Raw genomic sequence first — 13,093 nt, 5'->3', positions numbered from 1 at the left:
CTCCCCCCCCTTCCCCCCCCCCCTTAACCAGTGCAGCTGGCAGTTAGACCTACCATTTAAAATGGGCTATTCTGTTAGAGAATAGGCAAATTTTTTTTCCTCTCAAAATGGGCAGTGAGAGAATATAGAGAAGACGCCTCTTTTCCTTCCTCCTGACACACACTATTTTTTTTTTTTCAATAAAAGTTTACTATCTTTTACTCCAAAGCCTTCAACTCTTGTTCTTTATCAATGTTTGCACATTAAAAAAGTTTGCTAACCCCCTGTTATCTTCCTTGTTTGTAGGTCTATAACCTAGAGGTCCTCAGACTCCAGTACTCTTGTCTTGTGTATCCAGCTCATGCCCAAAGTTGTTTACCTTGACACAAAAGAAAGGAGTGAACAAGTTTAATCTGTTAAACAGGGACAAAATTCTGTCTGCTTTTCTTTTTCACATTCTCAGATCTCCCTTCTGTGTTCTGTCTTGTGGAGATATTTCCAGACTCTCACTTCTGAAAGTATTCCACCTGGTGGCAAAATTAGGGAAATAGTTAATGGAAATGGTTTACACAGATGTAGATCAAGTAGTGTAAGAACCTGTAATTCAAGTCCTAATTTATTCCTGTTCCATATTTTATAGTAGAGAGGGAAAGAAATTAGAATATATCTGTGTGCCTTAAATAAGTTTCATGTTTCTGGTTTTTGCATTTATAGCAAAGTAGATTTGACCTCTAACACTTTATATTCCTATGTGATACCCTGACAGTAGGAATGGAGGACCATTCTAACAGTGAGAAGACAGTACTGTGCATTTAGTACTTTGTTCTATTTCATGAAAATTCTAACTTCTGTGTGTACCAGTTGAAGAGAAATGGGAGCAGACTGTTGTACTTACAAGTAAGGGAGGCTTCCAGGTATCTCCTGGAATATTTGACGGCTTGTTTTAGAACAAATAAAACCAGTGACTGTCCAGAGTCATCTAGAAAATGGCTTCTACTTAAGAAAGGAGATATTAAATGAATAGCAGTGTTTTTTCAGCCTTGTAGTAAGGGAATTGAATGGGATCAGTATTAAGGAGAGCTAAATTCTATAGTTCCTCCTTCCATTGATGAAAAATCTACTATTAGACTGTCCTGAGGTGTACAAACTCTAGTCTATATACTTTGAGATCCCTGTACCTCTTAATTTTAGAAATGGCAGAGCAGGAGCTGCTTTTCTTTTTTTATATTGCCAAGTATAAATACCTTAAAATGGTATGTATATGACTAGGAACTCTTCTTTTGCACACATTTGGGAAGCCCACTGAAAGAGAGTGCTCAGTAGCTCAGTGTTGAGTGACACTAGTCACGACAGCTATCCCATTACATTGATTTTGAACTTTGTTCCCTTGTTTGACCTTCAAGCCTATTGTTAAATATTATTCTGAATATGTTTTTATACTAAATAAAAATTGAAATTTTTTACTGGTTCAAATTTTCCATTTTTATATTTGCTGTGTTCTTTGTGTATACAAGACCATTAAAATAGTTGAGTTTACTTACCATATGTTTTGTCTTACAGGCTAATCACAGCATATAGAAGTGTTACACTGTTACAGTATTATTTAAATATTTATTTATTTTCTGCAGATCAATGTCAGAGTAACCACAATGGATGCAGAGTTGGAATTTGCCATCCAGCCCAATACAACAGGCAAGCAGCTCTTTGATCAGGTAACTTATATGTGTCTCTGTGTGTGTAATGTGTACAAACACATAAAACTATTGTGGGTATTAAGGCATAGACTGAGAAACCAGAAGTGTTCTCATGTATAGATAATGGTTTTTCTTACATTATCTAAGCTATGCTCTCAGTTAATTTGAGCTTCCTCATTACTTCTCATGGAATCTAATAAATTCAAAGTCAACTCTGTGTAAATAGGTTAACAATGAGGCTTCAGTTGAGTCATGCATATAGAACTGCTTTGAAATTAATGGTATTTTTTATGTCTAATCGCATTATCGTTGCAACTGCAATATGATTGTTAGAGTTACGTGTATGAGAAATTTATATAGCCTTTACTGTTTAATAATGAAGTAACAATAAAAGTTAATTGAGGAAAGTGAACATCTTTTAATTTTTTTTCCAGGAATGGAAGCTGTGGATACTTTTTCAGTTCCCAAGTGTTAGAAAAGTAATGTTGTCCTATGATCCAGTTTGAAATTTAAGTTTTAAAAAAAAACCTAAGTGGAAAAGTGAAAATGATGGCATTTAATGTGCTTATGGATTGTAGATCCATGAGAGCTACATGTTCTCACTTGATAGTGTCTCTGTTGTACACCAGTCAAACAGCCTAAATGAATGATTTCTTAAAAAGGGTTGTTCTTGCATTCATTTCATGTGATGTAGCCATCAGAATCTTGATATAGTTTTTTGGTCTAGTTTGTGGAGTGTTCTAGAAAATGTTAAGAAATAGAAGCTTGTCAATGTGTAGTCTTATTTTTCCTTGAGAAACAAAAAAAATATTATCTAGATCCAAGATGTATTAATTTAGTTAAAAATGCAGAAATATTTGAAATTGCTCTTTGAAACCAGTTTAACTATATCAACACTTAGGTCTAGAAGAACTGTTGTTTCTGTCCACTCCAGTCTGGATGCTTAAAGTATGTAATGATGGGTATTAAGAGAAAGTAACACACTGAAAGAACTTTTTCAGACCTCTTGCACTTTTAATTGACATTTAAGAGTTAATTAAATGTCTTAGTATATAAGTTGAAAGGAAAATCTTTGTTGTTTTGTAACACTGAGCTTTTTCATTTAGATGAACAAAATTTAATTTGCAATTTTGTTTGAAATGACTGACTGACTCTTAAGACTTCTAGCCTCTGCCCCTTTCTCTAACATCTCTAGCTTCTACATAGGAATAGACTTCATGACTCTTACAAAGACTTCTTGAAGAAAGGGGCTGTTCTGCTTTTTGTCTAACCAACACCACCATCAAATAAAAAGTATGGTAATCTGTGGCACAGGAGCCTCAAGCTGTGACTTGACTTTTGCCAACCTTTGCTATCTTCTGCCATGCAGTACTGGGTGGGGTGACATTCTGCTGTGTAATGACTTGTGCCCAGGTAATCAGGTTCATCCAAATTAGGGCATTCACAAACAGTTAACAAAGATACAGCTCTGAACTCTTCTTCATGCTCTCTTCAACTTTGTTCCTTGATTCACTGTGTGGTGTTTGACATCTCACCAGCTCTTACACTTAACTTCTGGAAGTTTAAATTGAAAAATTCTTAGGTCAAACAAAATCAACCAGTATAGTTGTGAGGAGAGAAGCATCTTCCACCTGATCTTAAATTCAAATGCAAGTTCCGTAGAGTAACTTCAAGAGCTGAACTACATTGCAAAACCAGCATGAAATTTTCAGACAAATTACGCTGTTTAGGGAAAGAGAATCAAACAACACTGTTTTTGAGACGATTGGCCTTCCAGGTTTATGCAGAAATGGTGTACATGACAGTAGACTTGTTGGTTATTGCTTGCAGAAAATAACCTCTCCATTAATTTAGCTGTTTTTTAGTGCTCCTCTATGTTTTTGGTGAACAACTTGTCTATTTTTCAGTCAGTGGTTAAGGTTTCAATTTGTGTTTTCTGGACTTGTTTCCCATTCTGTGTGTGTGTTCATCATCTTCACCTGCTAGCAGACAAGAATTCATCATTTGATATCTGTGGCTTTCTCTTTTCTCTTCCATTGTGAAACTCAGTAAAATTGCCCAAACCCTTTTTTTTTTTTAAATTACTCTCATTTTAAAAGGTGTCTTAACATAGTTATCGTTACTCCTGTCTGTCTTGTCAGTGGTCAGAATGGGCAAGAGGGGATCTGTCCTCCTTTAGTCAACCAACTTAGCATCTGTAACTTTCCTAGGAGAGGAAGAACACTGTGGTGGGACACATTTCTACACACTGATGGTAATGGTGGGGGTTGGTGGTTGTTTTTGATAAGGTGTTAGTACTGGGCATCAGTACTGCTGTTTTACTGTAGTTGACATTCAGAAAGAATGGGAGAGTTGTCTCCTTTATGACAAGTTATACGCCATTGTTGTTTCCAAAGAGCTCATAAATTGTCCCTTACAATCTTTTGGAAGCTGACTCAATGAAATTCTTGCTAGCTTGTCTTTATGTGTATGTTTTAATTTGCCAAAGCATGTCTATTGCTCTGGTTGCTTTTCTTCTCTGAGAAGCTTTTATTGCCTATCAATAGTTAAATTGTAGGATGTGATGGTGGATAAATCTTTTTACAGATGTGATGAAGGCTTGTGTGAAGTCCCTTAATGACTCTTCTGAGCCATAATCAAACTCCTAAGTTTCTCATTCTGTACACTTATTTTTCATATTGTGCTACTGCAGTGCATAAGTGCTTATATTATCTTGGTAAAAAGTTTCAGAATTTTTTATCTCTTTCCTTGAGCTGAGAGGCAGTGGTAGACGATGTTCTTTCCTTATTTGTGGAGTCTGAAGTAAAACAAGCTAATGTGTTAAGTTATTTTTAGTGTTGATTTGCAAGCATGTGTAACTGTATTGCAGTAGACGGGTTGTCTGTATTTAAATAATGTGCAATATGCATCTCGGTTGAAGGGCTGTAGTTAGCAGGTGAGAGTAAAATATTTTGACGTGAGCATAAGCACTTGTCTCCTTATGCGTTATGGGCAGAGCTCTTGAGCATCTGTAGTTCTTGCTGACTACTTCTGCAGTTCAGAGAGCCGATCAGGTACAAAGGCTTAACTTGGACAGCTGTAAAGAGCATTCTCAGTCATCTGATAAAGCCATAAGTAGTTTGATCAACATCATATAGGAGATCTGTGCCAAAAGAAGCAGCAGGTCTGAAACTTCTGTGTTAGGACAACCAAATCTAATGTTGCTCAGGACCATACTAGTAACATACACTTGATCTTAACATTTCTTATGTTCGAAAATAAATGATGTAGGATTTCTAGACAAAATAACTGCTCACTAAAGTAATCGGGTTGAATCTGTGAACATTGTCCATTCTGTGCTTTGGAGTTTGGAGGTGAAAGGGTAGAGGAGTTAAAAAGGTGCACACTTGAATGATTGTTAAGTAATAAAGCAAATATACAAGGCATCAGAAGTAAGTTTGCACAGCTATCTTGTGACGTTTTCTAATTTTCAAAATCTTAATTTTACAACCCGATAGTACTACTTTAAAATGGAGGAGGATCTATGTGTAAAAATTCTGTTTACTTCACATGCATCTGAATGCTTCCATAAAACAGCCTTCAGTAAACCAACTTGCCAGCATGGTCCAACCTGAGAACATATGTAAGTACTGCCACACTGGATCTTTTGGAGCCAGAGATTACAGTTAATAAATAATCTTTGCTGGACCTTTCTGATTAATTGCTTGTTGAATCCATTGATACTTTTACTATGCAAAAGACGTGTAAAACAGTTCCACAGTTTCATTATACTCTGTGTAGTAAAAGTACTTGTTTGCTTTCAACCTGCTATCTAATGATTTCTATTGATACTCTTAATTCTTACATTTTGAGAAATATTGAATAATCATTCTCTATTTTCCTTCTACATGCCATGCAAGTTTAATAGATCGTATTTTTCCTTGTTTCTCTGTTAGTAGCCTTAGTTCTTGTCTTAAAGTTATGCAGAAAATGTTCCATGTCACTGATCATTCTTTTCAACATTTGAAACATTTCCAGTGCTTCAGCATCCTTTTTTAAGTTGATGTGACTAGTCCATATGTAGTGTTAGAGATTTGGGAATACCATAGATGTGTATAGTAATATAACAGCTTTGTTGTTTTTTTTTCCTTTTCAACAAGAACTTTGTTTGCATAATTAAAATTGTTGTCTTTTACATAATTTTGTTTTTATTAAATATCTTTTATTGAAGTTCATCTTTCTTTTTACTGATCATTCACAGATCTTTATGGAATGTTTTCTACAGCAGATTTTGTCACATCAGTTTCATCCTTTTTTGCAGATCACATATGAAGTCCTCAGGGACTTCCCTGGTGGTTACTACAAGTCTGTTGTGAAAACAGTTTATTTTTTTCTTCTTTCTTTTTAACCAGTATATCCATAAAAAGACCTTCCCGGTATTCAAGGACAGTTTCATTTCTTTAGTAGCCTTTCGTGACAAACCTGATCAGAAATCTTATAAGAAACAGGAAATCCATGTGTCATTTATCAGCTAGATCATCCTTATCCCCTTTATCATTAACTCCTAGAAGATCTCAAAAATATTTGAAAGAGGTTATTCATCCTCATTACCTCATAGTTGTCAACAAGTATTATTCTTTATTACAGCTTCACAAGTTGTCTTTCAAACATGAGGGTCCTGTTTGCTACCTTGTATTTCTCAGGTGCTGAGTTTGATGTATGCTGTAAGCTGCACACTGTAGTTGGTAGTTTGACAACATAGTGTTTGAGTTGAGGTGAATGCTTCCCTGAACCTGATGTTTTGCTACTATTTTAATTTTTGTTCATGTAAAACCTGATTACATTGCAGTTTTGAGATGTTTTTTGTTGCTTAATTACCATTAAAAAATCCTGTTATAGTGATTACTGATGATTATTTATAATTTACCTTTAGGTGGTGAAAACTGTTGGTCTTCGTGAAGTCTGGTTTTTTGGGCTACAGTATGTAGACAGCAAAGGCTACTCAACTTGGCTGAAGCTGAATAAAAAGGTAATAATTCCCTAATGTTTAGGCAATTGTACAGTCTGAAACATATTTTATAAGGCTTGCCGATTTAATGTTGTAGGTGAGATACAGCTGGTTTCAAATTTAGTTGACAAGTTGCTTCTTATTTGCTATAAATGACAAAATACAGTGTTAAGTTTGGCTAGTTATAAAAGAATGTGCAAAGCTGCATCAACATTTAATTTGAGAAGGAGATACAGTTTCCTGTATTTCCAGTACCATGATGATGCATGCATTAGGAAAACTTAAATTCATAGGGTTGTCCTGTTTTCATGTAGCAAAATAGATTAGAATATATGTTTTACAGTTGGGGGTATGTGAAGTATTTGAGTTTCAGGAGTTTGCATGTATACAGCTATAGATCTTTAAAGAAGGCACCAGTAATAGGCTCCTGAACTTAGGTTTCTAATAGGTAGATCGTAGGATAACTTTTGTTTTTCTCTAACAGCACTGAGCACTTTGTATCTCCAAGCTATGGGGAACCAGGTCATTTTACCTTAAATTCTAATTATGAGTTTGAATTATCTGCATTATTAGGAGGTAAATTAGGAGGTTTTTAAGAGCAAGTCCTACTGTCTGCATTTATATATTTTTTTCCCTTCTCTGTGGTAAATCCAACGAGTTAAACCTGCTAACCACCAAAGCTGTCTCCTATAATTTTGTGTGTCTTGTTTCATATGCAATAAACATTGTAGTGCTACAGATATTTTGTTAGCGCTAATGGCTTCTCTCCAGTGGTTGGAGACTACAGGATTTGATGCATCATTTGTGAAAAATACAGTAGACATTTCTATGTGAAAGTCTTTAGCAAGTTAAGTTGCTGGTGCAGTTTAGGAGCAGCAAAGGTGTACTCATTTCTTTCACTTTGACTAAGGCAGTTGCCTATCTTTTTTTTAAAGCTTGTAACATTTGATTTTTAAATGCATCATCATAAACTGTCTCTAATTTGTAAGTTACTATTTAAATATTTGTGGTAAATACTGATATCATAAATCACAGAATAGATGTGCAAAGAAGGTTTTATTATGGCAGGAGCACAATTAATCATTCACTTGTGACATTAAAGTGAAATAGTTTGTATGTAAATCAGAAGCAGATGGACAATAATGAAAAGCAAACAGAACTTTTTAACTTGACATCTGAAATGTTGAATATAGTGCTTATGTTGCCTTACACATGTGATTAAATGGTTGCATTATATTTACAGTTTTTCCTGTTTCCTACAAGTCAAACAGATGCATCATTTCATGTGTAGTGAAGTTCTAGAGGGACCACAAGTGCACATCAAATTAAATGTGTAATAAAGTGTTTGAGGAATTGCAATGTATGAGATTTATTTTATTATGAATGTACCTTTTAACAATCTCACTGTATTATTTGATATTAACATTGTTTTGAATTTGAGTGCTTTTGCTTTAGTCATAATCAGTGCTGAAAGCTGAGCCCAAATGAAATGGAAAATTCTCCGTAAAAATGAGGTTTTGTGGAAATTTGAGGTAGACACTTACTTAAAAACTTAAGATACCCCCATCTGATCTCTTCACAAAAGTCATGATTATAAGGCTTATCCATTTTAGAAAAGTAATGTGATTAATAACATTATGGTTTTTTGCACAGGAACGAAATGTGTGTATTTAATTAAGTAGTTCAAAGACTTATAAAACAATCCAACTTTACACTTACATTGAAGAAATGTGCTGTAGTTCTTTCTAAAGAAACCTTGTTACATCCTCATTTCAGCAGTTCATCCTTGGATAAAGTTTTGATTTTTTTTTTTTAATATGTATTACAACTTCTTTTTTTCCAGATTTTATTGTGGTAAATACAAATTCACACAAGTCTACAAAAAACCCTCTTAAACAAGCCTTGGAGTAGTATTTCAAAATTGTCTGATTTATCCACATTGGTATATTTGAATCAGTGCCATGTGAACCTTTAGTGAATTCCACAATGGACTTGTCAGGAAGGACTGGATTTCAGTGAAGAGGAGCTAAAGAATTCATTACTACTGAGTTAATTTTATTTAATATTCATTTAGTGCTCTTTTTAGTTTTCCTTTATTCCTCTCCCTCAGGTAACACAGCAAGATGTAAGGAAAGAAAATCCTTTGCAGTTTAAGTTCAGGGCCAAGTTTTTTCCAGAGGATGTATCTGAAGAATTAATTCAGGAGATAACTCAGAGACTTTTCTTCCTTCAAGTCAAAGAAGCGATCTTAAATGATGAAATATATTGCCCACCAGAAACTGCAGTTCTTCTGGCTTCTTATGCTGTCCAGTCCAAGTATGGAGATTACAGTAAGGAGATACATAAACTAGGCTACCTAGCCAATGATAGACTTCTCCCTCAGCGGTGAGTGGGACTGTTTTTGCATCATCTGCTGCATAAAAACTTCATTACAGCACATTTTTGATAATTAAAATATTAAGTGATAATGTGCATTAATGGTAGCTTTCTTAAGAGTGCCTGCTTTGCTAGTAAAATTTAGAGATCCTAATTTAGACTTTAAATAACAAAGAGACATCACAACTGTGGCTTTCTTGAGACCTGTTTTCTGTCCGTCCACAACCATCTGCACAGATGCAGTTGAACAAATTTCCGAAGTACTCCAAAATGATCTAATGTTCCTGGAGGCTTGCTTCTGCTAAATTAAAATCAAAAAAGAGGTCACTAATATTAATTTGATACTCCTTTTCTTCAATTCTTGGTGCTTTTGTACACTTAAATGATAATAATTTCCTGAAAATAATCATAAAGTGAATTGCAAATGAAATATATTGCAGAAAAAGACTAGCCTGGACAGAAAAAGAAAATAACTAAATTACTGCTCTTTCTGTTGAGCATAAACTCTTTTGTATCAGTAACTTTTCTAACTGGTTATGAACAGTAAGCACCACGATTACAGTTCTCTTTCTTTACGCAACTGAAACCTTGTTCCTGGCATGTTTTGGCAGCAAGAGAGCATTGCAACACAAATGTATAATGTTGGACAATTTTGTGTAGATGAATGCATAGTGATGTACTGTGGACAAATGTTTTCTAACTGAATATGTAACATTAACACATCCTCAAAAGAAGTGAGAGCCATGGAATAATTTGAGGTTTCTTTAAGAAAGTCATATGTTTTGTCTCTTTGGTTTGAAACCTAGAAGTGGAAACTCGCTTATTAGTGTAACTAAGCTTGAGAATTTTCTAGCAAGCAAAAAAGCGTTTCAAAGGATTGTGGTGAAGTACTGAAAGAAATATTTGTAAAAATGTTTCAGATTTCTAAAAATCCTGTCTAAGAGTTCAGTTTTGGCTCTTTACTTCCTTCTTGTGACAATGAAGTCTATACCTCTTTCTAGAAAAATACCCTTAGTTAGGAAGGCAAGGAGATATAGAAACAGTAAAACTGTCATTACTGAATGTGTTTAACAAATCTTGGGTTTTGCTCAGTTATGATGACAGCCTGTGAACACTGGAGTGCTTGTATACGACACAAATTCAAATACTTAAGATGCTCCTTTTCAGTAGACAAATGTTCAGATGCTTTCCCAGCATATGCTTTCAACCAGTCGTGTGCCAGTCCGCACTGAGTGAACACACAGCTTTTGTATTCATTCTGACACAATTATTCCTGTTTTGCCTCCTGTTACCAGGAGATTTGCCAGAAAAACAAGAAAATCATAAAAATGCTTCAGAGCAATTTAAAATTTAATGTCAGAACTGCTTACTCGCTGGGTAGAAAACTGGCTGGATGTCCGGGCCCAAAGGATTTTGGTGAACAGAGTTGGCAGCCAGTCACAAGTGGTGTCCCCCAGGGCTCGGTGTTGGGGCCACTCTTGTTCATCTTTATTGATGATCTAGATGAGGGGATCGAGTGCACCCTCAGTCAGTTTGCAGATGACACCCAGTTGGGTGGGAGTGTTGATCTGCTCGAGGGTAGGGAGGCTCTGCAGAGAGACGATGGGCTGAGGCCAACTGGAGGAGTTTCCATAAGGCCAAATGCCGGGGGCTGCCCTTGGGCCACAACAACCCCCGGCATCACTACAGGCTTGGGGAGGAGTGGCTGGAGAGCTGCCAGTCAGAGAGGGACCTGGGGGTGTTGATTGACAGCTGGCTGAACAGGAGGCAGCAGTGTGCCCAGGGGGCCAAGAAGGCCAATGGCATCCTGGCTTGTGTCAGCACTAGCGTGGCCAGCAGGGACAGGGAAGTGAACTTACCCCTGTACTCGGCACTGGTGAGGCCGCCCCTCGATTCCTGTGTTCAGTTTTGGGCCCCTCACTACAAAAAGGACATTGAATGACTCGAGCGTGTCCAGAGAAGGGCAACGGAGCTGGTGCAGGGTCTGGAGCACAGGTCGTACGGGGAGCGGCTGAGGGAACTGGGGGGGTTTAGTCTGGAGAAGAGGAGGCTGAGGGGAGACCTCATCGCCCTCTACCGCTCCCTGAAAGGAGGGTGCAGAGAGCTGGGGATGAGTCTCTTTAACCAAGTAGTAAGCGATAGGACAAGAGGGAATGGCCTCAAGTTGCACCAGGGAAGGTTTAGACTGGATATTAGGAAGCATTTATTTCCAGAAGGGGTTGTCAGGCGTTGGAATGGGCTGCCCAGGGAGGTGGTGGAGTCCTCATCCCTGGAGGTGTTTAAGAGTTTGGTTGACATAGCGCTGAGGGATATGATGTAGTTGGGAACTGTCAGTGTTAGGTTAATGATTGGACTGGATGATCTTCAAGGTATTTTCCAACCTAGACGATTCTGTGATACTTGTTTCCCAGAGTAGACTAGCTTTGCCAAATTTTACTGAAAAAGGTGAGACAAGATTTGAAGTTTATGTTAGTTAGATACTTAATGTTCACCTTGAAAACTGTGTATTTTTTGTTTGAAAACTATGAGCTGGGTAGCAACAAGCATCAAATCCTTGCTGAGTTACTCAGCAGTAGTCCTTGCATATCTGCTAGTGCTGTTTCATTAGTGGTGTGTGAAGAGAGAATGGAAGGGACTAAAATGACAAGGTAGCTATCACCAAAGACATTACCAGCTTTGAGGATATCATAGAAACACAGAATCATTTGAGGTTGGAAGGGGAGCCCTGAAGATCATTTAGTCCAGTCCCCTTACTTAGAGTCAGCTAGAGAGGTGGTTGATGCCCCATGCCGGTCAGCATTTGAGGCATTTGGACAATGCCATTAATAACATGCTTTAACTTTTGGTCAGCCCTGATGTGATCAGGCAGTTGGACTAGACAGTCACTGTAGGTCCTTCCAACTGAAATATTCTTTTCTAACTACAGGAGGTTACTCAAGGCCTTTTCCATTTGGATTTTGAATCTTTCAAAGTATGGGCACTCTGCAACCATTCTGGACAACCTGTTATAGTGTTTGACCACCTTTGCAGCTAAGAATAAAATAAAATATTGTGTTCAAGTGTATTTAACTTGTGCCCGTTGCCTTCTGTCTTCCAACTCAAATTCAATTCAAAAAGAGGAAAGTGCAAAGATTTTCTGTAGAACTAGAAATTTAACTTAATTTGGGAAGTCCAAGAAAGCACAGGTCACCATGAGGGTGACCAAACCATGGCAAAGGTTGCCTGGAGAGCTTGTGGAGTGTTTCCCTCCTTAGAGATATTCAGAAGCTATCTAGACATGGTCCTAGGTAACTGTCTGTAGGTGACCCTGCTTGAGTAGAGAGGTGAACAAGATGATCTCCAGAAGTCACTTAAAACCTCAACTATTTTGTGATTCTGTGAGGAAGAGCTTGGGAGCAGGGCTTTTCAGGTGGACACTTGTGTGACATTATCCTTGGAGAGTGTATTTTGCAATACCCTGTTTTGTCCTTTATTTTTTTTGATTGTTAGCTTTATGTTATACTACTATGAAAGCTTTTGAACATTTTGTGAATATCTGCTGGAGGAATAGAAGAAATAAATGGCACCTCCACAATGTAAATATCACAGGCCAATTTAATTACAGAACTTCTGTAATAAGTTAACGTTATTCTAGAAGACTTAGAATTAATTGTTTTACTGTAATAGAAACTTGTAAATTATTGCCAGGATGCTTTTAGATTATTACAGCCAAAGCAGGCTGTTCTGCTTTGTACGTTCTGACGCAGTCTTCTGTATTATAATTAGGCTTATACTTTTATTCAAGGCTAAAGTTGAGAAAACAAAGAGACAAAAAGGAACATTGCATCTTCTGTCATTTAGCTGTAAATGTGTCAGCTTTGTGCAGGTTCAAAAACTAAAACCTCTGCCTCAGTTTTGAGGATGCACACCAAGCAAATCAAAATGTGATATGGCTACCACTGAAAAGCGCACTTCTCTAGATATGGGAAAGAGCAGCAAATCAAGTGACAGAAAGATCCTATAACAGAAGAAACACCGTGTTAGTACCTTCTGCATCACTCAGTCTATTCCTTATTGT

General features: G+C 36.9%; 1 protein-coding gene across 4 annotated transcripts in view; it reads left to right on the top strand.

Moving 5' to 3' along the window:
* The window catches only part of RDX (radixin), a 42,321-nt gene that overhangs the window by 9,078 nt on the left and 20,150 nt on the right, over window positions 1–13,093 (top strand). For all 4 annotated transcript variants that reach the window (XM_026841330.1, XM_026841360.1, XM_026841352.1 and 1 more), the window contains exons 2-4: window positions 1,608–1,691; window positions 6,586–6,681; window positions 8,771–9,045. In XM_026841330.1, the coding sequence (XP_026697131.1) occupies window positions 1,608–1,691; window positions 6,586–6,681; window positions 8,771–9,045 (455 nt within the window). The remainder of the gene's footprint in view (window positions 1–1,607; window positions 1,692–6,585; window positions 6,682–8,770; window positions 9,046–13,093) is intronic.

The sequence above is a fragment of the Athene cunicularia genome (genome assembly GCF_003259725.1).
Source record: "Athene cunicularia isolate RWA chromosome 1 unlocalized genomic scaffold, athCun1 chr1_part1, whole genome shotgun sequence".
NCBI classification, from domain to species: Eukaryota; Metazoa; Chordata; class Aves; order Strigiformes; family Strigidae; genus Athene; species Athene cunicularia.
The sequence above is the reverse complement of the archived record's forward strand: the minus strand, read 5'-3'. Positions and strand labels throughout refer to the sequence as shown.